Genomic DNA, 24315 nt, shown 5'->3' with positions numbered 1-24315 from the left:
TTAACTAGAAAGGTTAAAGATAATATCAAATTTAAACAAAAAGCAGATAATTGTGAAAAGATAGGTGGAAGGCCAGAAGATTGGACAGAATATAAGGGACAGTAAAGAATAGCTAAAAGACTAATAAAATGGGGGTGGGGATTGAGTGAGAGAAAGCTAGCCAGAAATATAAAAGCAGATAGGAAGAGTTTTTATGAATATTTAAAAAAGAAAAGAGTTAACAATGTGAGCGTTGGCTCTATAGAAAGTGAATCTGGAGAATTGATAATGGAAAACAAGAAGAGGGCAAATTTTGCCTCGGTTTTCACTACAAAGGATACAAGTAACATCCCCAGAAGCAGCTATAAAGCAGGAAATTGAAGTGGGAAAGGAAGTCAGGAAAATTACAGTCACCAGAGAAGTTGTACTGAGTAAATTGTTGGTGCTGTGGGCTGACAAGAGCCCAGGTCCTGATGGACTTCATCCTAGGGTCTTAAAAGAAGTGTCCAGTTAAGTAGTTGATACATTGGCTTTAATTTTCTAAAACTCCCTAGATTTGGCGAAGGTCCCATTAGATTGGAAGATAGCAAATGTAACTCCTTTATTCAAAAAGGGAGGGAAACAGAAAGCAGGAAACTACAGGCCAGTTAGCTTAACATCTGTCATAGGGAAAATGTTAGAAGCTGTTATTAAAGAGGTTATAACAGGGCACTTGGATAAGCTCGTCACCAGGCAGAGTCAACATGGTTTTATGAAAGGGAAATTGTGTGTAACCAAATTGGTTAAATTGGTGTTCTTTGAGGCAGTAACATGTGCTATGGTAAAGGGGAACCGGTGGATGTGTTGTACTTAGATTTCCAGAAGGTATTTGATAAGATGCCACATCAAAGGTTAATGTGGAAAGTAAAAGCTCATGGTGTAGAGGGTAACATATTGGCATGGATAGAAGATTGGCTGGCTAACAGGAAGCAGAGAGTAGGCATAAATGGATCTTTCTCAGGTTGGCAAGATGTAATGAGTGGTGTGCCACAGGGATCAGTGCTGAGATCTCAGCTGTTTACAATTCATATAAATGATTTGGATGAAGGGATGGATGCCAAATTTTCTGATGACACAAAAATAGGTAGGAAAGTAAGTTGTGAAGAGGACATAAGGAGGCTACAAACAGATATAGATAGGATAAATGAGTAAGCAAAGATCTGGCAGATGGAGTTTAATGTGTGAAAATGGAAATGATCCACTTTGGCAGGAAGAATAAAAGAGAAGCATATTATCTAAATGGTGAGAGATTGCAGAGCTCTGAGGTGCAGAGGGATCTGGATGTCCGAGTGCGTGAATCACAAAAGGCTAATATGCAAGTACAGCAAGTAATTAGGAAAGCTAATAGAATGTTATCATTTATTGCGAGGAGAATTGAATACAAACATAGGGAGGTTCTGCTTCAGTTGTACAGGGCCCTAATGAGACCACATTTGGAGTATCGTGTACGGTATTGGTCACCCTATTTAAAGAAGGATGTAAATGCTTTGGAAGCAGTTCAGAGAAGGTTTACCAGACTAATACCAGGAATGGGTAAGTTGTCTTGTGAGGAAAGGTTGGAAAGACTAGGCTTGTATCCGCTGGAGTTTAGAAGAGTAAGAGGCGACTTGACTGAAACATATAAGATCCTGAGGGGATCTTGACAGGGTGGATGTGGAGAGGATGTTTCCTCTTGTGAGAGAATCGAGAATGAGGGATCACTCTTTAAAAACAAGGGGTCGCCCATTTAAAACAGAGATGAGGTGAAATTTTTTTTCACTGAGGGCCATGAGTCTTTGTAACTCTTCCTGAAAAGGTAGTGGAAGCAGAGTCTTTGAATATTTTTAAGGTAGAGGTGGATAGATTCTTGGTGAGCAATGGGGCGATAGGTTATCGACAGTAGGTGGGATGCAGATTTCAGGTTACTATCAGATCAGCCATGATCTTACTAAATAGCAAAACAGACCCAAGGGGCTGAATGGCCTACTCCTGTTCCTTGTTCGTATGTTAAAAAACTTCACAACAAAATCCAATCAGTGTAGTTACTTGTGAACTCGCTGGTGCCTGAGCAGGTTGGATCACTCAGTGAATCCCTTCCCACACTTGGAGCAGGTGAATGGCCTCTCCCCAGTGTGAGTGCATCAATGGGTTTCCAGCTCAGATGAATATCTAAATCCCTCCCCACAATCCCCACATTCCCACTGTGAACGGTGCTTTGTCCGTCCGTGTTCAAAATCCAATGAAATTCGGGTTACGATAAATGGGTGACTCTGTCAGACCCTGACGTGATATCTGGTTTCAGTTTCCTGCCTGCAAATCCTCCCCTGCCTGAGAAATTGATTTAAAACAAAGAAAGGGAGTGAGAGAGACCCCACACAAAGGCAGGTTGTGAAATTGAGCTGAATGAATCTGGGAATTTGTGGGGCCGGCACTAGGAAAAAGGGACCATGAAAACTGCTGGATTGTCATAAAAACCCAACTGGTTCACTAATGTCCTTCAGGGAAGGGAATCTGCCACCCGGTCTGGACCTACACAAAACTCTCGCCTACAAGGCAAAAGAGGAAGGGAGAGGCAAGGGGTGAAGGGATTTGTAACACAACAAGAACTTTGACAGAATCTCCCGAACCCTCAACCTCCACCACCTAGAAGGACCAGGGTAGCAGGTGTGAACACCATCACCTCCATGTTCCCCACCAAGTCACACACCGTCCTGACTTGTCTGGCACCCAGTACTGGATGATTGGAAATTTCCACCATTTAAATATTGGGAAGAATGAAGCCATTGTCTTAAGTCTCTGATACAAACTCCACTCCCAAGGCACCAACTCCACCACTCTCCCTGACAACTATCTGGGGCTGAACCAGTCTGTTTGTAGGAACAGAGGAGCAGGAGTAGGTCATTCAGCCCATCGAACCTGCTCCACCATTCAATACAATCAATGTCTTTTCCACACATAATCCCCATATCCCTTTATGCAATTGCTCAATCTGCAATTCATTCATTTGTTACCTCTAGACTTAACTATCCTAACATACTCCCAGCCGGCCTCCCGCATTCAGCCTCCCTGGAATCTAAAACTCTGCTTGCTCGCACCAAGTCTTGTTCACCCATCACCCTGGTACTCACCAACTTACAATGGTTCTGAGTTAAGGAGAACCTCAATTTTAAATTTCTCATCCTTGTTTTCAAATCCCTCCATGGTCTCTCCCTCCCTACCTCTGTAATCTCCTCCAGCCTCACAACCCTCCAAGATATCTACACTTCTCTAATTTCGACCTCCTCAGCATTCCTGATTTTAACTGCTCCACCTTTGGTATCTCCCCCTTCAGCTGCCAAGGCCACAAGCTCTGGAATTTCCCCCCTAAACCTCTCCACCTTTCTTTCCTCCTTTTAGATAATCCTTAAAACCTAATTCTTTTAGTAAACTTTTGGGCACCTGCCCTGATTTCTCTTCATGTGGCTCAGTGTGAAATGTTGCTTTCTAACACTCCTGTGAAACACGTTGGAATGTTCTATTACACAATAGTACTAATTAATTAAGGTTTCAGGATGGGCAGTATGTGATGGTCAATCTAAGCTAAGAAGTGAAAGAGAAATGGAATCTAGCACAGGAAAAACAATTCTTGACTATGAAGATATAGTGGGAAGATAAAGCTGGTAGGCCAGCAGCACACAGTCGGGGGTTGGGCAGCAGTGGAAACCTCATTTAGACACAGTCAGAGATTTACCAGAATGGTTCAAGGGATGAGGGATATTAGTTGTAAGGTTAGTTTGGAGAAACAGGTGTTGTTCTCCTTGGAGCAAAGTAGATTGATGGGAGATTTGATAGAGGTGCACATGTTTATGATTGTTTTAAGAAATGATGTTCACATTATCTGATTGTAAAAGGATTACAGACAGAAGGAAGAGTAAAATCCTAAACAGAGCTAAACTCTGATTGTTAGAGACAGAAGGAGTTAGAAAATGGCAGGGAGGGCAGAGGTGAAACAGAGAAATTGATGGACATGGATTGAGAGCTACAGTAAAGGAGTCACACCAGCCTCAGAGCCATGGAACCTCTCACAGATAACAGAGCATAGCAATTAAAGGTCCAAATTGTAGGTGAATGGTCAGAACTACTCAACTCTGAAACAATTTCTGTTTTCATTTTTAAACTCTCCTGCTGGAGCCTGCAGCTGGAAAGATATCAGAAGCACTGGAATCAGAGAAAAATCTCCCAGTTGAGGAAATACCCGGGGAGTGGGATGATGTCACCGTGTAATTGTTGATGTGTGATGATGTCACAGTGTAATTGTCGATGTGTGATGATGTCATACACACGGACACAGAACATCTGGGTCTGTGCAAACCTGAGATCACCACACATTATGAAGGATGTGAGGGTCCATGAGAGGAGGCAGAGGAGATTTACCAGAATGGGCCGAGGGATGAGGGATTTTAGTTGCAAGGTTAGTTTGGAGAAACTGGGGTTGTTCTCCTTGGAGCAAAGTAGATTGATGGGAGATTTGATAGAGGTGTACATGTTTATGATTGATTTAAAAACTGATGTTCATATCATCTGATTGTAAAAGGATACAGGACACAGATTTAAGATTTGGGGCAAGATCTACAGCGGGGATGTGAGGAAGAAATTTTACACAATGAGTGGTAATGACCTTGGAACTCAATGCTTACACTTAACAGGCCGATAATCTCCAGGGTCTGCGCCTATAATTATTATTATATTGTTATATATTATAATTAATTAGTTATTATTTATTAATTAACTATTATCTTCACCAAGCCAGTGAAGCACACATCCCATGAATGAATTTTTAAAATCCCAGTAATGAACCGAGTGAACCTTCCCTGAAATGCCTCCAACTCTATCCCTCCTCAAAAGTATCCCATAGCTATGTTACCACATGGTGCAAATGGTAGCAGATAGACCTTGATCTTTCGAATTCTCTATCTATTTGCTAACAGAATATCCCCCTCCCCAAATTCTGATAAAGATTAACTGAGACAAAAACAGAAAATACTGCAAAAACCCAGCAGGTCTGGCAGAATCTGTGGAGAACGAAACACTTTTTCTGTTTTTGTTTCAGATTTTCAGCATCCGCAGTAATTTGCTTTTATCTAAAGATTAACTGAGACTGCATCGCTAATGGCGGCTGGATTACCCACAATCCCATGCGCCTCAGAAACCGCTCTATCTGCCACGGGTTGTCCGGGTGGATGGCGCATGCTCGGAGTCTCCTTCTCTCTCTGCTTGAGGTCAGTGCAGGAGAGAAGTCGGAAGCGGCGGATGGTGAGAGTGGAGAATGTTCATTGGTTCAGATTCGGCTTTGGGGCCGCACACGGGATTTGTAAACCCCGCCCCCCGGCACTGACCTTTCACCTGACAGCTCACAATGCCCGGCTGATTGACGGCAGCTGGGGACCAATAGGACGAGGGGATGGGACTGGAGGACCAAGCGGGAGCGTCTGGTCCTCCATCCAATCGGAGTGAACGAGGGGCGGGGCCGGGCTGGGAGTGAAGCATGCGCAGTGTGAGTAATGGTGATGGGGAGACGCTTCTTTGTCGGGTCCTCAATGGGAAAGAGAGTGACCGGCGGGGCGGAAGGAGCGATGGATCCGGCGGGTGGACGGGGAGGCTCCATAAACATGTTGTGTAAGTAAAAAAACCTGGAAAAGGAGTTCCCGGTCCCCGGGGGACCCTCCCGTCGTTTGCTCCGAGCGAGGCCGCCGCTTCCTCCCAGTGACAGACCCGGGCTCACGGAAAGAGGCCCTTCGGCCCATCGTGTCCCTGCCCGTCATCCATCCCCGATCTCCTCTCATCCCATTTCCCAGCACTTGGCCCGGAGCCCTGTCAGCTCAGGCGTTTCAAATGCTGATCGACATACTTGTTAAATGTAGTGAGGGTTTCCGCCTCTCCCACCCCCTCAGGCAGTGAGTTCCAGATACCTCCCACCCTCTGGGTGAAAAAATCCCTCTTCATCTTGCCCATCTGACCAGCCCGTCGATATTGTCCTGTAATCTAAGGCTTTCCGCCTCGCTATTTACCACACCACCAATTTTCATGTCATCTGCGAACTTACTGATCATACCTCCTACATTCATGTCTAGATCATTAATGTACACTACAAACAGCAAGGGACCCAGCACCGAACACTGCGGTACACCATTTGTCACAGGCTCCCAGTCACAAAAACAGCCTTTGACCATCACCCTCTGCCTCCTGCCACTAAGCCAATTTTGGATCCAATTTTCCAAATTGCTCTGGATCCCATGGTCTCTAACTTTCTTGACTAGTCTCCCAAGCAAGGCCTTGTCAAAAGCCTTACTGAAGGCCATGTAGAATACATCAACTGCACTACCCTCATCTACACCCCTAGTCATCTCCTCAAAAAATTCAATTCAATTTGTTAGACATGGTCCCCCGTGACAAAGCCAGGTTAACTATCCTCGATTAATCCTTGCCTCTCCAAGTGGGGATTAATTCTGTCCCTCAGAATTTTTTCCTAAATTTTCCCTACCACTGATGTTAGACTCATTGGCCCATAGTTGCCTGGTTTATCCCTACCACTCTTCTTGAATAATGGTACCACATTAGCTGTGCTCCAGTGCCCTGGCATCCCTCCTGTGGCCACAGAGGATTTGAAAATTAATGCCCGGGCTCCTGCTCCCACAGCAGCCTGGGATACATCTCATCCGGGCCTGCGGATTTATCCACTTTTAAGGCCGCAATGAGACCCAGTCTCAGTTACTCTTGATCCGAATCTGGGGAAGGAAAGGGGAGATTCTCTTAGCACAGGGATTGAAAAATAAAAAAGACCAAATTCCAGCTCGTACCTTTAACACCTTATGCTAACATAGTTATGGGATAATCTGGAGGAGGGATAGAATTGCATTGGAAGCATTTCAGAGAAGGTTCACTCAGTTGATTCCTGGAATGAAAGTGCTGGTTTTTTTTAATTCATTCACGGCATGTGGGCTTCGCTGGCTGGGCCACCATATATTGCCCATCCCTAGTTGCCCTTGAGAAGGTGCTGGTGAGCTGCCTTGTTGAACTGCTGTCATCCATGTGATGTAGGTACACCCACAGTGCTGTTAGGAAGAGAGTTTCAGGATTTTGACCCAGTGACAGTGAAGGAACGGGGATATATTTCCAAGTCAGGATGGTGAGTGACTTGGAGGGTGAACTTCCAGGTGGTGTTGTCCCCATCTATCTGCTGCCTTTGTCCTTCTAGATGGTAGTGGTCATGGGTTTGGAAGGTGCTGTCGAAGGAGCCTTGGTGAATTCCTGCAGTGCATCTTGTAGATGGTACACACTGCTGCTACTGTGCATCTGTGATGGAGGGAGTGAATGTTTGTGGATGTGATGCCAGTCAAGTGGGCTGCTTTGTCCTGGATGATGTCAAGCTTCTTGAGTGTTGTGGGAGCCGCACTCATCCAGGCAAGTGGGGAGTATTCCATCACTCTCCTGACTTGTGCCTTATAGATGGTGGACAGGCTTTGGGAAGTCAGGAGGTAAGTTACTTGTCGCAGGATTCCTAGCCTCTGACCTGCTCTTGTAGCCACAGTATTTAAATGGCTAATCCAATCTAATTTCTGGTCAATTGTAACCCCCAGGATGTTGATAGTGGGGGATTCAGTGATGGGAATGCCATTGTACATCAAAGGGTGATGGTTAGATGGTAATTGCCTGGCATTTGGGTGGCGTGAATGTTACTTACCACTTGTCAGCCCAAGTTTGGATATTGTCCAGGTATGGCTGCATTTGGACATGGACTGTTTTAGTATCTGGGGAGTCATGAATGGTGCTGAACATTGTGCAATCATCAGCCAACATCCCCACTTCTGACCTTATGATGGAAGGAAGGTCATTAATGAAGCAACTGAAGATGGTTGGGCCAAGGTCACTACCCTGAGGAACTTCTGCAGTGATGTCCTGGAACTGAGATGACTGACCTCCAACAACCACAACCATCTTCCTTTGTGCTAGGTATGACTCCAACCAGTGGAGAGTTTTCCCCCTGATTCCCATTGACTCCAGTTTTGCTAGGGTTCCTTGATGCCACACTTGGCCTTGATGTCAAGAGCAATCACTCTCACCTCACAGGCGTTCAGCTCTTTTGTCTATGTTTGAACCAAGGCTGTTATGAGGTCAGGAGCTGAGTGGCCCTGGTGAAACCCAAACTGGGCGTCAGTGAGCAGGTTATTGCTAAGCAAGTGCTGCTTGATAGCGATGTTGATGACCCCTTGCATTGCTTTACTAATGATCGAGTGGAGACTGATGGAGCGGTAATTGGATGGGATGTATTTGTCCTGCTTTTTGTGTACAGGACATACCTGGGCAATTTTCCACATAGCCAGGTAGATGCCAGCGTTGTAGCTGTGCTGGAACAGCTTGGCTAGGCGTGCGGCAGGTTCCGGTGCACAAGTCTTCAATACTATTGCCGGAATATTGTCAGGGCCCATAACCTTTGCAGTACCCAGTGCCTTCAAGCCATTTCTTGATATCACGTGGAGTGAATCGAATTGGCTGAAGACTGGCATCTGTGAATCGATCATCCACTCGGCACTTCTAGCTGAAGATTGTAGCAAATGCTTCAGTCTTATCTTTTGCACCGATGTGCTGAGCTCCTCCCTCATTGAGGACAGGGATATTTGTGGAGCCTCCTCCATTGAGTTGTTTAATAGTCCACCACCATTCACGACTGGATCCAATCCGTTGGTGTGGGATCACTTAGCTTTGCCTATCACTTGCTGCTTATGCTGTTTGGCTTGCAACTAGTCCTGTGTTGTTGCTTCACCAGGTTGACACCTCAGTTTTAGGTATGCTTGATACTGCTCCTGGCATGCCCTCCTGCACTCTTCATTGAACCAGGGTTGATCCTCTGGCTTGATGATAATGGTCGAGTGGGGGATATGCCGGGCCATGTGGTCACAGATTATGTTTGAGTACAATTTTGCTGCTACTGATGGCCTACAGCACCTATTAGATGCCCAGTTTTAAGTTGCTAGATCTGTTCGAAACCTATCTCATTTTACACAGTGGTTGTGCCACACAGCACAATGGAGGGTATCCTCAATGTGAAGGAGGGATTTCGCCTCCACAACGACAGTGCAGTGGTCACTCCTACTGATGCTGTCATGGACAGATGTATCTGTGACAGGCAGGTTGGTGAGGATGAGGTCAAGTACGTTTTTCCCTCTTGTTGGTTCCCTCACTGCCTATGTCATTTAGGACTCAGCTAGCTCGGTCAGTAGTGGTGCTACAGAGCCACTCTTGGTGATGGACATTGATGTCCCTCACCCAGAATACTTTCTGTGTCCTTTCCACCTTCAGTGCTTCTATCAAGTAGTGTTCAACATGGAGGAGCACTGATTCATCAGCTGAGGGAGGGCTGTATGTGGCAATCGGCGGGAGGTTTCCTTGCCCATGTTTGACCTGATGCCATGAGACTTCGTCGGGTCCAGAGTCAATGCTGAGGACCCCAGGACAACTCCCTCCCAACTGTATACCACAGTGCTGCCAACTCTGCTGGGTCTGTCCTGCCGGTGGGACAGGACATACCCAGGGATGGTGGAGTCTGGGACATTATCTGTAAGATATGATTCTGTGAGGATGACTACGTTGGGCTGTTTCATGACTAGTCTGTGAGACAGCTCTTTTGGCACTCGCCCCCAGATGTTAGTAAGGAGGACTTTGCAGGGTCGACAGGGGCTGAAATTTGCCATTGTCGTTTCAGGTGCCTAGGTCGATGCTGGGTGGTCTGTCCAGTTTCATTCCTTTTTTGTGACTCAGTGGTGATTTGATACAATTGAGTGTCTCGCTTGGCCATTTCACAGTCAACCACATTGCTGTGACTCTGGAGTCACATCTAGGCCAGACCAGGTAACGACAATAGATTTCCTTCCCTAAAGGGCATTAGCGAACCAGATGGGTTTTTACAACAATAGTTTCATGGTCATCATTAGACTTTGAATTAGGTTTTTATTAAATTCAAATTCCAACATCTGCTGTGGGATTCGAACCTGGGCCTCTGGATTACTCGTGTAGAGACAATGCCATTAAGCCATCACCTCCTCCCTAGTGGGGGTGATGTGCAGCAGTGTGCATGTGTGTCCGCCATCTTTTTAGGGGAAATGTGCAGCTGTTGTGATCAAATCTGGAGCAATTAAAATTTCAAGTCCGGATTATGGAATGAGAGGAAGTGAAGATATCTCAGAGGGTTGTGAGGCTGGAGGAGATTACAGAGATAGGGAGGGGTGAGACCATGGAGGGATTTGAAAGGATCAGAAGCTTAAAATTTAGGTACTTCTTAACCCCGACCCTTTGTAGATCAGTGAGCACAGGGGTGATGGGTGAACAAGACTTGGTGCGAGTAAGCACACGGGCAGCACAGTTTTGGATGACCTCAGGATTACAGGGAGGTTGAATGTGGGAGGCCGGCTGGGAGTGCGTTAGGATAGTTAAGTCTAGAGGGAACAAAGGAATGGATGAGAGTTTCAGCAGCAGATGTGCTGAGACTGGGCTGGAGTCGGGCGATGTTACTGAGGTGGAAATAGGCGGTCTTGGTGATGATGTGGATATGTGGTTGGAAGCTCATCTTGGGGTGAAATATTTCATCATGGTTGTGAACAGTCTGGTTCAGTCTCAGACAGTTGTCAGGGAGAGGGATGGAGCAAGTGCCTAGGGAGTGGAGTTTGTAGCAGGGACTAAGGACAATGGCTTCAATCTGCCCAATATTTAAATGGAGGAAATTTCTGCTCATTTAGTACTGGATGTCAGACAAGTCAGGATAGTGTGTGACTTGGAGGGGAACTTGGAGGTGATGGTGTTCGCATACACCTGCTACCCTGGTCCTTCTAGGTGGTGGAGGTTGAGGGTTTGGGAAATTCTGTCAAAGTTCTGGTCAAGTTCCAGATATTTAAAATCCCTCTGCTTTACCTGGTACCTCTCCCGCCTCTATCTCTCTCTCTCTTTCTCTCTTCCCATAGAAGCCAGGGTTTTGCTTATACCCAGACTGAGTGGCAAGTTCCCTTCCCTGAAGGACATTAGTGAACCAGTTGGGTTTTTATGAGAATCCATCAGCTTTAACAGTCCCTTTTCCCTGTGCCGGCCCCACAAATTACCTGATTCATTTGTGTTTTTGTGGGTTCTCTCTTACTCCTTTTTTCTGTTTTAAATCAATTTCACAGGGTGTTAGAAGGCGAGGATTTGCAGTCGGGAAACTCAATCCAAACATCACATCAGGATCTGATGCAGTCGCCCAATTTATCGTAACCTGAATGTCGTTGGATTTTGAACATGGAAGGAAAAGGCACCGTTCACAGTGGGGAGAAACTGAACACATGTTCTGTGTGTGGACGACGCTTCAGCCGATCATCTGACCTGTCAGAACATAAATGCAGTTACAATGGGGAGAAACCATGGAAATGTGGAGACTGTGGAAAAGGATTCAATTACCCATCTGACCTGGAAACACATCGGCGCAGTCACACTGGGGAGAGACCGTTCTCCTGCCCTGAGTGTGGGAAGGGATTCACTACCTCCTCCCACCTGCTGACACACCAGCGAGTTCACACTGGAGAGAGGCCATTCATCTGCCCTGACTGTGGGAAGGGATTCATTGATTCATCCAACCTGCGGAATCACCAGGAAATTCACACTAGCCAGAGGCTGTTCACCTGCTCCAAGTGTGGAAAGAGATTCATTCAGTCATCCCACTTGCTGAAACATCAGCGAACTCACAGTGGGGAGAGACCTTTTAAATGTCCAGACTGCGGGAAGTGCTATAAAAGCTCCAGAGACCTGATGTCCCATCAGCGTGTTCACACTGACGAGAGACCTTTTAAATGCCCAGACTGCGGGAAGTGTTTTAAAAGTTCTGGGGAAGTGATGTTCCATCAACGTGTTCACACTGATGAGAGACCATTCAGATGCTCTCACTGTGGGGCTGGGTTCAGGCGATCATCTAACCTCACTGTACACCAGCGAATTCACACTGGGGAGAGGCCGTTCACCTGTTCTGAGTGTGGGAAGGGATTCACTCAGTCATTCCACCTGCTGACACACCAGCGAGTTCACACTGGGGAGAGACCGTTCACCTGCTCCGAGTGTGGGAAGGGATTCACTCAGTCATCCTACCTGCTGACACATCAGCGAGTGCACACTGGGGAGAGGCCGTTCGCCTGCTCCGAGTGTGGGAAGGGATTCGCTATCTCATCCACCCTGCTGAGGCACCAGCGAATTCACACTGGGGAGAGACCATTCACCTGCTCCAAATGTGGGAAGGGATTCACTCAGTCATCCCACCTGCTGACACACCAGCGAGTTCACAAGTAACTACAGTGATTGGATTTTGCTGTCAATCACATCCAGGACTGAATCATGTTCTCTGGGGTCTGTTTCTGCTGATAATAAACTCAAGCCCAGTTATCGGGGTTAATATTGTGAATATAAGTCAAATAAATCAGCTTTGTATCAAACGTGCTGTATTAAACATATTAATTAAGAGCAGGAGTAGGCCATTCGACCCCTTGAGCCTGCTCAGCCAATCAATAAGATCATGGCTGATCTGATTGTGGCTTCAACTCCACAAGGAGCCGATCCCCGATAACCTTTACTCCCTTAGCAGTAACATGAAAGTGCTGTGTAAGCAGGCTAAGTTCTTGTTTTCTTGCAGTTTAGACAGGGTAAATTCACTCTCTGTTGTGAGAGCTGAGTAGTTAATTCGCTAACTGGTTGAATCTGGTTATTCTAGCCCCTGTTCAGTTGGCTATATATACATACAGGCTATATATATATATATATATATATAATATATATATACAGGCCTCTTCAGAGCAGCTAAGGCAAACGAGTGCATACTTGGAGTTTGGTGAGAGGAGGAGTTTGGCGAAGTGGAGGGAGGAGATGTTCATTTCCTTTTTTTATCTTTCTCACACTGTTGGAATTGGTTCTTGCTCTACTACAGGGAAAGGAGCTAGCTGTTTGGTGAGTAACTGGTGTGTGGTTAAAGCCTATTCTATTCTTAAGGTTTAAAATAGTATTCAAATTGGAGATAAAGTTAATAAATATATTAGAAAGCATTATAAATAGGTCATTAATATAATTGAGTAATTATTTAAAACACATTAAAGATGGCAGGATAGGTGATGTGTCAATCACAGAATCACAGAATTATTACAGCACAGAAGCCGCAGATGCTACAAACCTTCCTCAAGCCCGAAAAATATCCACTGGCCATTGCCCTCTGTTTCCTATTACTCATCCAATTTTGTATCCACGTTGCCACTGTCCCTTTTATTCCATGAGCAATAAGTTTTCTTACAAGTCTGTTGTGTGGCACTGTATCAAATGCCTTTTGAAAGTCCATATGCACCACATCAACAGCATTAACCTCATCAACCCTCTCTGTTACCTCTTCAAAACACTCCAGCAAGTTAGTTAAACATGATTTCTCCTTTTGAAATCCATGCTGGCTCTGCCTAATCAACCCACAATTTTCCATGTGATCGCTAATTCTATCCCGTATAATTATCTCTCGAAGCTTCCCAACCACTAAAGTTAAACTGATCGGTCTGTAATTGCTGGGCTTATCCTTACAACCTTTATAGAACATAAAGGACATAATGTTTGCAATTCTCCAGTCCGCTGGCACCTCCTCTGAGCCTGGGGACGACTGAAAGATTTCCACTCTTACTTCCTTCAATATCTTTGGTTGCATCTCATCCGGTCCCGGTGCCTTGTCAACCTTTGTAAGTACCGACAGTTTATCCAACACTTCCTCCTTATCAATTTTGAATCCTTTTAGTGACAAGGTTTCCTCCTCTGTCACTGTGGCCTTGGTAGCATCTGCTTCCTTAGTAAAGACAGATGCAAAGTATTCATTTAACACCTCAGCCTCCTTGTGCAAATCCCCTTTTTAGTCCCTGATCAGTCCTATTTTCCTTTGACCATCCTCGTACTATTTTTGTCTCAATAGGAGACTTTGGGATTCCCCTTTATGTTGGCTGCCAGTCTTTTCCCATGATCCCTACTTGTTTTTCTTATTTGCTTTCTCTCCTCTCCCCTGAACCTTCTGTATTCAGCTTTATTCTCAATTGTATTTTCTACCTGACACCTGTCATAAGCACAGTTTTTCTACTTAATCTTGATTTCTATCTCCTTTCATCCAGCGAGCTCTGGATTTGCTTGCCCTGCCTTTCCCTTTGGAGGAATTATACCTTGACTGTGCCCGAACCATTTCTTCTTTGAAGGTAGCCCATTGTTCAGCTGATTTTTCCCACCAACATTTGGTTCTAGTCTATCCAGCCCAGCTCCGTTCTTGCCCCATTGAAGTCCGCTCTCCCCCAGTTAATTATTCTTACCCTGGATTGCACATTGTCCTTTTCTAACATCATCCTAAACCTTATGATACAATGATCACGGTCTCCTAAATGTTCCCCCACTGACACTTTATCTACTTGGCCCACCTTATGTCCAAGAATCAGGTCCAACAGTGCATCCTTTCTTGTTGGACTGGACACACACTGTTGTAGAAAATTCTCCTAAACACACTCTAGGAACTCTTGGCCCTCTCCACCCTTGACACAACCATTGTCCCAGTCTACATTCGGGTAATTAAAGTCCCCCATTATAATTACTCTATGATGTCTGCATTTCCCTGAAGATTTGTTCCTCTGCATGCTTCCCAGTGGTCTGTTGACACCGAAGAACGTAATTGCACCTTATTTGTTCCTTAGTTCTAGCCAAATTGATTCTGCCCTTGAACCCTCTGGGACATCCTCTTTCTCCAGCATTGCAATGCTCTCCTTAACCAATACTGCCACCCTTCTTCCTTTCTATCTTTTCTGAACATCTTATACCCGGGAATATTTAACACCCTGCCCTGCCCTTCCTTGAGGCAGGTCTCTGTTATTGCCATAACATCATATTTCCACATGGCAATCTGCACTTGTAACCCCCCAATCTTATTTACTATATTCCATGCATTCACATACATGCACACTAACCCTGATTTAGTCTTTATGACTTTCTCCCTTACTCCGAATCCAACTATTAACTTATCATTCTATTCTCTCGTGCTATCGGTCTGTCCCTGTATTTTGTGCACCCTGGTATTCCTCTCTAATACCCACTCCTGATTCCCACACCCCTACCGAGTTAGTTTAAAGCCCCTGCCCCAATGGCACTAGCAAAATACTCTGCAACGAACTCAGTCCTGGCTCTGTACAGGTGCAGCCCGTCCTGCTTGTACAGGTGCCATTTTCACCAGAGCCAGTCCCAGTGTCCCAGGAATCTAAAGCCCTCCCTCCTGCATCATCTTTCCAGCCACATCTTATCCTCCTATTTCTGTACTTACTTGCACATGGCACTGGGAATAATCCAGAGATTACTACATTTGAAGTCCTGCTTGTTAGTTTTTGACCTAATTTTCTACCCTCCATAAATTGAGTTCATCCAAAACTGCTGCCCGTGTCTTAACTCATGGCAAATACCAATCCTCTATCTCCCACGTACTTGCTGACCCATATTGGCTCCGAGTCAAGAAATGTCTTTATTTTAAAATTCTCATCCTTGTGTTCAAATCCCTACAAGCCCTCGCCCTCCTTATCTCTGTGGCCTTCTCAAACCCCATGATATCTCTGCTCCTCTAATTCTGGCCCCTTGTACATTCCCAATCAGAATGGCTCCACCATTGGTGACCGTGGTTTCAGTTACAAAGGTCCCAAGCTCTCGAATTCCCTCCCTAAACCTCTCCGCCTCTATCTCACTTTCCTCCTTCAAAACCCTTCTTAAAACCTACCTCTTTGACCAAGTTTTTGGCCATCTGACCTAATGTCTCCTTATGTGGGTCAGTTTCTTATTTTGTTACATAATTCTCCTGTGGGATGTTTATGTTGAACTGTGATATAAATATAAGTTGTTGTTGTAGTAGTCCATACATAGAAAGAGACAAACTCCTCTTGTTTATTTCACCCTGATTTTTTTTTTCTCTGTAACATTTTATTATGAAGCTACACAACTGATGTGAATTAAATTTGTGATGGTAAAAATATATTCACCCTCTCAGAGAACTGAACGGCATTGACCCACACAGAGGAATACACACACACATATACACTGACAGTGACAGGGTCCTAAGGAGAGACAAACAGCCAGAAAACAAGGATGTCACCAACCTGGCCATTTATTGTTCCATTTCAGACTGCAAATTTAATGAACGTTTGGCATGAATGGAAATAAGAAATACAGGGAATTTGGATGGTTTTTATTCCATTTAACCGATAACTAATTCTGCGATTGGTTAGAATCAGGAATGATGAGAAGAGGATTTGACAGGTTTCCAACCTGCGTGAGGAGAACCCACTGGATTTCAAACCCATCGCCTTAACCACTCGGCCACAACTACTTGGGAAGGATGATAGAATGGATACGGAGTGTTACAGAGAAATGGTATTCGGTCCGTCCAGTCCGTGCCCTTCCCCCACCCTTTCCTGGTCACCTGTAATTTACTGTCTCTGTCTCTCCTCATTCTCCCGACCAGAGTGAAACACTGCACAGCTCAGCTACCCCTTGCCCACATGAAGAACTTTCTGGAACAACCTAGCAGAGCAAACCACCCAAAACTTTAGCAGTGGTGGGATTCAAACCCACACCTCCAAAGAGACAAGATCCTAACTCCAGTACCAGACACTGCTCGGCCACACGACCACATTCACATCTGCAACATTCAAAATGAGTAATGAAATCATGAAAGATGTTTTGTTGTTGTTGAGCTGTGTTATTTGGTAGAATTAGAGCAAAGTGTGGGATTGAGCCAGAGCTTAAGTCACCCACTTAAAGGACTGGAAGAGGGAGAATCTTGTCACGAATGTAGTGTTGTGATGTGGTAGATTTTGTAAAAACAAGTTAATATTTCTTTTAAATGGGCACAAGGAACCTTCTAAATAGCTGCTAAAGGTCACCTGACCTTTTACAACTGCAATATTTGCCAAGCTTCTAGAAGGCTTCAAGTAAATTGTAAAAGGACCTACCCAGACATGTGACAACATTTGAAATCCAAGGCGCATTTCCACAAGGGTAAACTCATTGACAGTGGTTTCCCTGGATGTGTGAATAGCTCTTTCCCATCTCACCAAACCTTCCAGAATGGGAATCATTCAAGTTAATGAAAATATTAACAGTTTTCTTCTATCAACACTTTATTTTTTAATTTAAGCCTTTTGGTGACATTGTTACTAAATTTGGAATCCACTGTCCCTTTGCAATGTAAACCAATTTAGATTTGTTTCCAGTCTTGTAATTTCCAAAGGGTCTGGTCCATATTCCATATTTGTTGATGACTTCCTGTTGTTTCTTCCTTCTAATGTCACGATGTGAGTCTAGTTCTTAATCTGTTACTTGTCTCTCCCATGTATCAGATTTTGTGATGTTTATATCATATTGCATAGACAACACTGTTGTTCACATATGATTCTGTGGTTTAAAGGGGTGTTTTCCCTGTGTTGAATTTTTGTCTTGTTTTCAGGACTTTTAAGTGCTTGAATATTATACAGTTTCTATTTCCACAATTTGGTGTGGTTTGTGTGCTCACCTTGCTGCTAACGAAAAGATCCTTTCGGTTTTTATTCCTTCTAAAGGCTGTTATTTTTTGGTTTAGTGAGTAGTTTCAATTACTTTCTTTATATGTGGGATGTTATTGCAATATCCCATAAGTAGTGGTATTTTCAGGGCCTAATCTATTTAATCTTGGAGGGTTGTCTAATTCTTTCCAAAAATTGGATTTGATATGTTTAAGGAACCTTTTTGCGTATCCCCTCTGCCACAACGCAGTGAATAAGGTATTGACTACACTGTTAAATCTACCTGTTCTGTACAAATACCATGGAATCACAGCAGTTGTGAATTCACTAATCCATGGAAGGTGTGTTTAACATGGTGTCTTTTGGTATGTAGTCGTGTGTGTGTGTGTCTGTTGGTTTGAAGAAAACGTTTGCTGCTAATTTGTTTTGTGTTATCTTCTTGTGTTAGTTTGAACTCTGTTGTGTTTAAGAAATTAATTTTATTTCTGTATTTATTGTTTCAATCTGGTTAGGGACCAGTAACTTTTTGTTTAAAGTGGACAATATTTGAAATCCCAAGTACTGACTAAGAGAATAAAATTACAAGCTTCCACGGTTTTAAACAAACAAGTTAAATTTTAGTATACAAAGTCAGAAAAGTAAAAGAATTGACAATATCTATCTTATACTCTAACATTCAGAATTAACATGAGAAAAATATGAAGTGCACTGCACATTAAATGACAGACAACCAAGACAGATCCCATAGATTTCTCAGCAACCCACCCAGATGTCAGTGTTCACTGTGAGTCACACAATCTCGTGAAAACTCCATCTCCCTCACAAGGGTCTCCACTTTCAAGAATCGAGCCTCTCACATCCCTCAAAGTTGCTCTGACTCGGATTGCCTCGACAACTGCACACCTCCCAATGGTTCAATCTCTTCTCCTGAGCCCGCGCCGCCTGTCCCACTCTGGACACGTGCTGGAATGCCCAGGGAATGCTGGGACTCCTAGTCCTCAGTCTCCAGCCAGAAAACATCACAGAGATACAGGTAAGTTCACGTTTCTTAACATTGCTGTAACTTTGATTTTGATAGTCAGATAGTGATTGTTTGTACAGATTCCTCCAGTTCTGTCTCCATGTGGGACCAAACTCCTCACGTATCATCTAGAAATTTGTAATAACATAATGGTAGCTTGGAACATTCTGTGAAAACACTCTCTTCCCATTCCCCCACACATTTATATATTAGCATGGGGGGAGGGGGGAGTGTGCAAATTTTTTGCGAGTGGCTATATCTTTAATTTGAAGATTGTATTCTCCATCTGAATTCAAAGTTGTTTTTTGTTAGTCCCAGATATAATAATCAGATTATGGCTTTGCCTGGTGTCTGAGATTGTGGAAATTTATTCAAGATGTTTTGGATGACTGGATCTCTGTTTCTATGTTGCTTTCCAAACTCTCAATTTCCATTGTGAAAAGTGTGCTGTCGGGAGGGTGCGGTGAGGGATTTTTCTGAGTGGTAAGTATCCTTAATGTAATTGGGGTAATATTGAGCTGGGAGGTGGGTTCAAAAATGAATCAGTGTGTTCTGCCATTCTGTATGATTCACTGCTACAGTTGAAATTTGGAGGATTTCTCATGATACCATCAGGTGTCCAGGTGTTTATGTATTTTGTAAAATGTCCTTGGTTGCGGCTGCTGTCCCTTTAGGTATTCCATCTGTTTTCGATTCATGTAGTTGGAATCTTTAAGTTCTGTTAGTCTGTCCTTAACTTCTTTTTGTCTCTGTTGATACATGGACTTAGTTCACTTGGTGCAGTAATCTGTCTTGTTGAGTTGTCTGTTTGCTTCAATAAGGTTTTGTTGTCTGTCCATATCTATGTTACTGCCTTTGCTGGTTTTATGACAATATCTGTATTGACTTTTAATTCTCTGATCGCTTGTCTTTCTCTCCTCATGAGGTTTTGTTTATCCTTTACATCAGGGATTCTCTCGATTCATGAGTTGCTTCGATGAAGTCAGATATTTCAGTGTTCATTTCATTCTCTGGAGGAATCCAATCTGATCTGTGCGGTGAACTTGGCCTATCTGAAATTGAGTAATCAGAAAAGTCGTCTTGTGTGATTTTTCTATGGAATTTCTCTCAGTCTGTCTGGATTTGTACTTTATGTTATTTCACAATGATAAAAAATGTAGCCTCTGTTTTGGAACTTACTAGTATTATTGTGGGTTTAAATGATTTGGCAATGTGAATAATTGTTTGATTCAGATTAAGGCACTCCTTTTCTATGGCTTGGACTCTTTCTGGTTTAAATATTTCATCCACCCAGTGATTACAGAGTAATGATTGGTTTTTTGTGGTTAAGTTTCCAGAATCTGTTTTTCTGGCTTGTACTGGGGGGTCTTGTGATTGTTCAATTCCCCTCTTTCTTGGGTAGGTCTCCACCCGGGTGTTGTGGTTGGTGAGCTGGATGATCCGTATTGGCATTTGCATTTCTCTGTCACCCAGAACCCGGAGTCTTGACCCACACAGGACCAGTTTGTTGTTTGCAATTCTCTGTCACCCTGAACCCGGAGTCTTAAGCCACACAGGACCAGTTTGTTGTTTGCATTTCTCTGTCACCCTGTACCCAGAGTCTTGACCCACACACGACCAGTTTGTTGTTTGTGTTTCTCTGTCACCCTGTGTCCAGAGTCTTGACCCACACACGACCAGTTTGTTTGTATTCCTCTGTCACCCTGTACCCGGAGTCTTGACCCACACAGGACCAGTTTGTTGTTTGTGTTTCTCTGTCACCCTGTACCCGGAGTCTTAACCCACACAGGACCAGTTTGTTGTTTGTGTTTCTCTGTCACTCTGTACCCAGAGTCCTGACCCACACAGGACCAGTTTGTTGTTTGTGTTTCTCTGTCACCCTGTACCCGGAGTCTTGACCCACACAGGACCAGTTTGTTGTTTGTATTTCTCTGTCACCCTGTACCCGTAGTCTTGACCCACACAGGACCAGTTTGTTGTTTGTATTTCTCTGTCACTCTGTATCCGGAGATTTGAATTCTCTGTTGTGTGTTGATCAGGTGTTGATGGGCCACCTTCCTGAACCGCTGCAGTCACTGTGGTGAAGGTGCTCCCACAATGCTGTTTGGTAAGGAGTTACAGGGTTTTCACTAGGCGATGATATATATCCAAATCATAAGCAACAAGTTGTATTTATATAGCACCCTGGATAGAGCAATGCCTTCCAATGTGCTTCACAGGAATATTATGTTACAATATTTAACACTAAGGTACATAAACAGACATCAGGGCAGATGATCAGAAGCTTGGTCAAAGAGGTAGGTTATAAGGAGAGTCTTAAAGGATGGGAGGGAGACAGAAAGGTCTAAGGAGAATATTCCAGAGCTTATGGCCTGGGCAGCTGAAGGCTCGGTCACCAATGGTGGATCAATTAAAATCAGGGATCCTCAGAAGGTCTGAATTAAATGAGTCCAGATATCTGGGAGTGATGTAGATTGGAGGATATTATAGAGATAGTGAGGGTGAGGCCACGGAAGGATTTGAGAAGAAGGCTGAGAATTTGAACATTGAGGTGCTGCCTAACGAGGAGCCCATGTAACTCAGTGAGCACAGAGGTGTTGGATGAACGAGTCTTAGTGCAAATAAGGACAAGGGAAGCGGAGTTTTAAATGACCCCATCTTTATGTGGGTAGCTAGTAATAGTCCAGTTTAGCGGGAACAAAGGAAAGGATGAGTTTCAGCGACAGATGAGCTGAGGCAGGAGTGAAGTGACGCAAGGTTACTGAGGTGCAAATAGGCGGTCTTAGTGATATGTAGTTAGAGGCTCAGCTTGGGGTGAAATATGACACCAAGATTGTGAACAGTCTGGTTCAGACTCAAAGTTGTCAGAGAGATGGATGGTATTGATGGTTAGAGAGTGGAGATTGCAGCAGGGACTGAAGACAATGGCTTCAGTCTTCCCAATATTTAAATGGAGGAAATTTCTGTTCATCCAGTACTGGATGTCAGACAAGTCAGGACGGTGTGTGACTTGGAGGTGATTATGTTCAAAGACACCTGCTACCCTGGTCCTTCTAGCTGGTAGATGTTGCGGGTTTGGGAGATTCTGCCAAAGCTCTGGTAGAATTGCAGATGTGTAACATCCCTCTCCTTCACGCACTGGCTCTCTCATCTCCCTCTCTTTCCTCCCCTAGATTTTGGAGTTTTGTATAGGCCCTGTCCAGTCGGTGGGTTCCGTTTCCTAATAGGCATTAGTGAATCCATTGGGTCTGAAAGCTTTCATTGTCACTTTTTCCTCGTGCCAGTCCCAAAAATTACCAGATCCATTCAGCTCAATTTCGTAACCTGCCTTTGTGTTTTTTGCGTCCTCTCTTACTCGCTTTTGTCTGTTTTAAACTATTTTCACAGGGCTTGCAATCCGGAATCTCAAACCCAACATCACATCAGGATCTGACGGTGTACCTCCTTTATCGTAACCCAAATATCATCGGGTTTTGAACATGGAAGTTAAAAGCCTTGTTCACAGCAGGGAGAAACTTTACACGTGCTGTGTGTGCGGATGAGACTTCAGCCGATCAAATGACCTGTCGAATCACAGCCACAGTCACACTGGAGAGAATCCATGGAAATATGGGGACTGTGGGAAGGGATTCAATTACTCATCCCAGCTGGAAATTCATTGGCGCACTCACACTGGAGAGAGGCCGTTCACCTGCCCTGAGTGTGGGAAGGGATTTACTCAGTCATCCCATCTGCAGACACACCAGCGAGTTCACACTGGGGAGAGGCCATTTAACTGTACTGTGTGTAAAAAGGAATTTGCTGATTCATCCAACCTACTGAAACACCAGCGAGTTCACAGTCAGGGGTGGCCGTTCACCTGCTTTGAGTGTGGGAAAGGATTCCTTCGGTCAACCCAACTGCTGAGACACCAGCAAGTTCACAAGTAACTGCTTGGGCTGAATTTAGTTCCTTAAGATATTCCTGTCTAAAGCATATTCATTGGATTGTGTTTCTGTTGATGTTAATAAACTCCAGCCCAGTTACAGATTCCGGATAAAATTCAAATAAATCAGCTTTGCGTTAAACACAGTGTGTTGAGTCTTTTTAATATCTTTAACACAAGTTTGTTCCTTTTGAAGGGCTCTCCCACTTGCTTGCATCCTCACCTCCAGCAACAATGCGAGGAGCTCATGGATCTTCTTTGTTTCTTAGATTGAGACAATCCGATCAGCTGCCTCTGCTGCTTCCCTCCCTTCCACTGGCCCAACGGGACAAACTGCATCTGAAGATCCCACTTGCCCAAGCCCTGAACACATATTTTTCTCGAGTTTTTCTCCCGTCTCCCCTCATGCACTCGCCATGCTCTCTGTGTGCACCACCTGCTCCAGTGACCCTATTCCCACTAAACTACTGACCACACAACTTCCCCATGCTTGCTGACATTCACAACAGTTCTCTCTTTTTAGTTACTGTCCCGCTCTCCTTTAAATCTTCTATAATTACCACTGTCCTTAAAATAACAAACTCTTCACTTCTCCATCTTTGCAAGCTGCCACCCTATTTCCTGCCTCACTTTCCTTTGAAAAATACTTAAACGTTTCGTAATCTCCCAAATCCGTGTCCATCTTTCTCTGAACTCCAGGTTTGAACCTCTCCAATCAGGTTTCTGCCCTGCCACATTTCCAAAACAGTTATTTTGAAAGCCAAAATGACAACCTATATGACCGTGAGAAAGGTAACCATTCCCTTCTGGTCTTTCTCGACCTGTCTGCGGTGGGCCCATCTCTCACTGGCCTTGGTTTCCGTCTGATGTTCTGAATGATGACAGCATTAACCTTCTCTCTAACCTGTCCTGTCCCTTCTGCCTGTTCATTTATTGAAACCAGGGAGCCACCTTGTTTTAATGGTGACTTTCCCTGTCTGCCAATTTATGCCTTGAAGTCAGCCCTTGAATTGTGTGTACATTGTTTCATCATGTTCGCACATTTCAGTAACAAATGTTGAAATGTCTGCTCCACACCCACAGGGTTTCATCTGTTTAAAGTCACAAACAGAAAGGTCCAGTTTTCTCCTGGAGTTTGAGACAAATCAGTTTTCAGAATGATGCAGAGTTTCAGCCAATGAGAGAGAACCGGGCTCAGCCCCGTCCCTCGTTTACCCCGAATGGTTGGGGGACCAGCCTCTCCTACTCGATGCTCCTGCCCCCACTCCCTCTTCCTATTGGTTCGCAGCTGCCGTCAATCAGCCGGGCATTGTGAGCAGTCAAGTGAGAGGTCAGTTTCGGGGGGCGGGGTTTACAAATCCCGAGTGCGGCCCCAGTGCCGAATCTGAACCAATGAACATTCTCTACTCTCTTCCGGCACCAACCTCAAGCAAAGAGAGTAGGAGACTCCGAGCATGCGTCATTCAGCCGGACAGCCCGCGGCAGATAGAGCGGTTTCTGAGGCGCACTGGATTGTGGGTAATCCGGCGGCCACTCATCTTTGTCTGAATCTGGGGAATTGAGGGTAGGGTTTCTGTTAGCATAGGGACTGAAGAATACAAAAGGCCAAGTTCGAGCTCCAACGTTTCAGACTAGGGATGATATGGGGCAAAAAAGTGAATTTACACAAGGAGGCAGATGCATAGCTGAGGTATTAAATGAATACATTGCTTTAGCAAGAAAGATGCTACCCAGACCATGGTAAAAATCCGAAGTAATTCGGACACTTGATGGGTTTAAAAGTGGAA

At 44.5% G+C, this 24315-nt stretch overlaps 2 protein-coding genes across 2 annotated transcripts in view; one reads left to right on the top strand and one right to left on the bottom strand.

Moving 5' to 3' along the window:
- Window positions 1-24315, bottom strand: part of LOC144697988 (uncharacterized) — a 298820-nt gene that overhangs the window by 40648 nt on the left and 233857 nt on the right. The gene's annotated exons all lie outside the window — the stretch shown is intronic.
- Window positions 1-24315, top strand: part of LOC144697558 (uncharacterized) — a 69393-nt gene that overhangs the window by 8536 nt on the left and 36542 nt on the right. Inside the window, exon 3 of the mRNA XM_078569606.1 lies at window positions 11958-12332. Within this exon, the coding sequence (XP_078425732.1) occupies window positions 11958-12332 (375 nt within the window). The remainder of the gene's footprint in view (window positions 1-11957; window positions 12333-24315) is intronic.

The sequence above is a fragment of the Cetorhinus maximus genome, chromosome 23, assembly GCF_964194155.1.
Source record: "Cetorhinus maximus chromosome 23, sCetMax3.hap1.1, whole genome shotgun sequence".
Lineage (NCBI taxonomy): Eukaryota > Metazoa > Chordata > Chondrichthyes > Lamniformes > Cetorhinidae > Cetorhinus > Cetorhinus maximus.
Note: the sequence above shows the minus strand (reverse complement) of the source record. Positions and strands in the feature narration are given on the sequence as shown.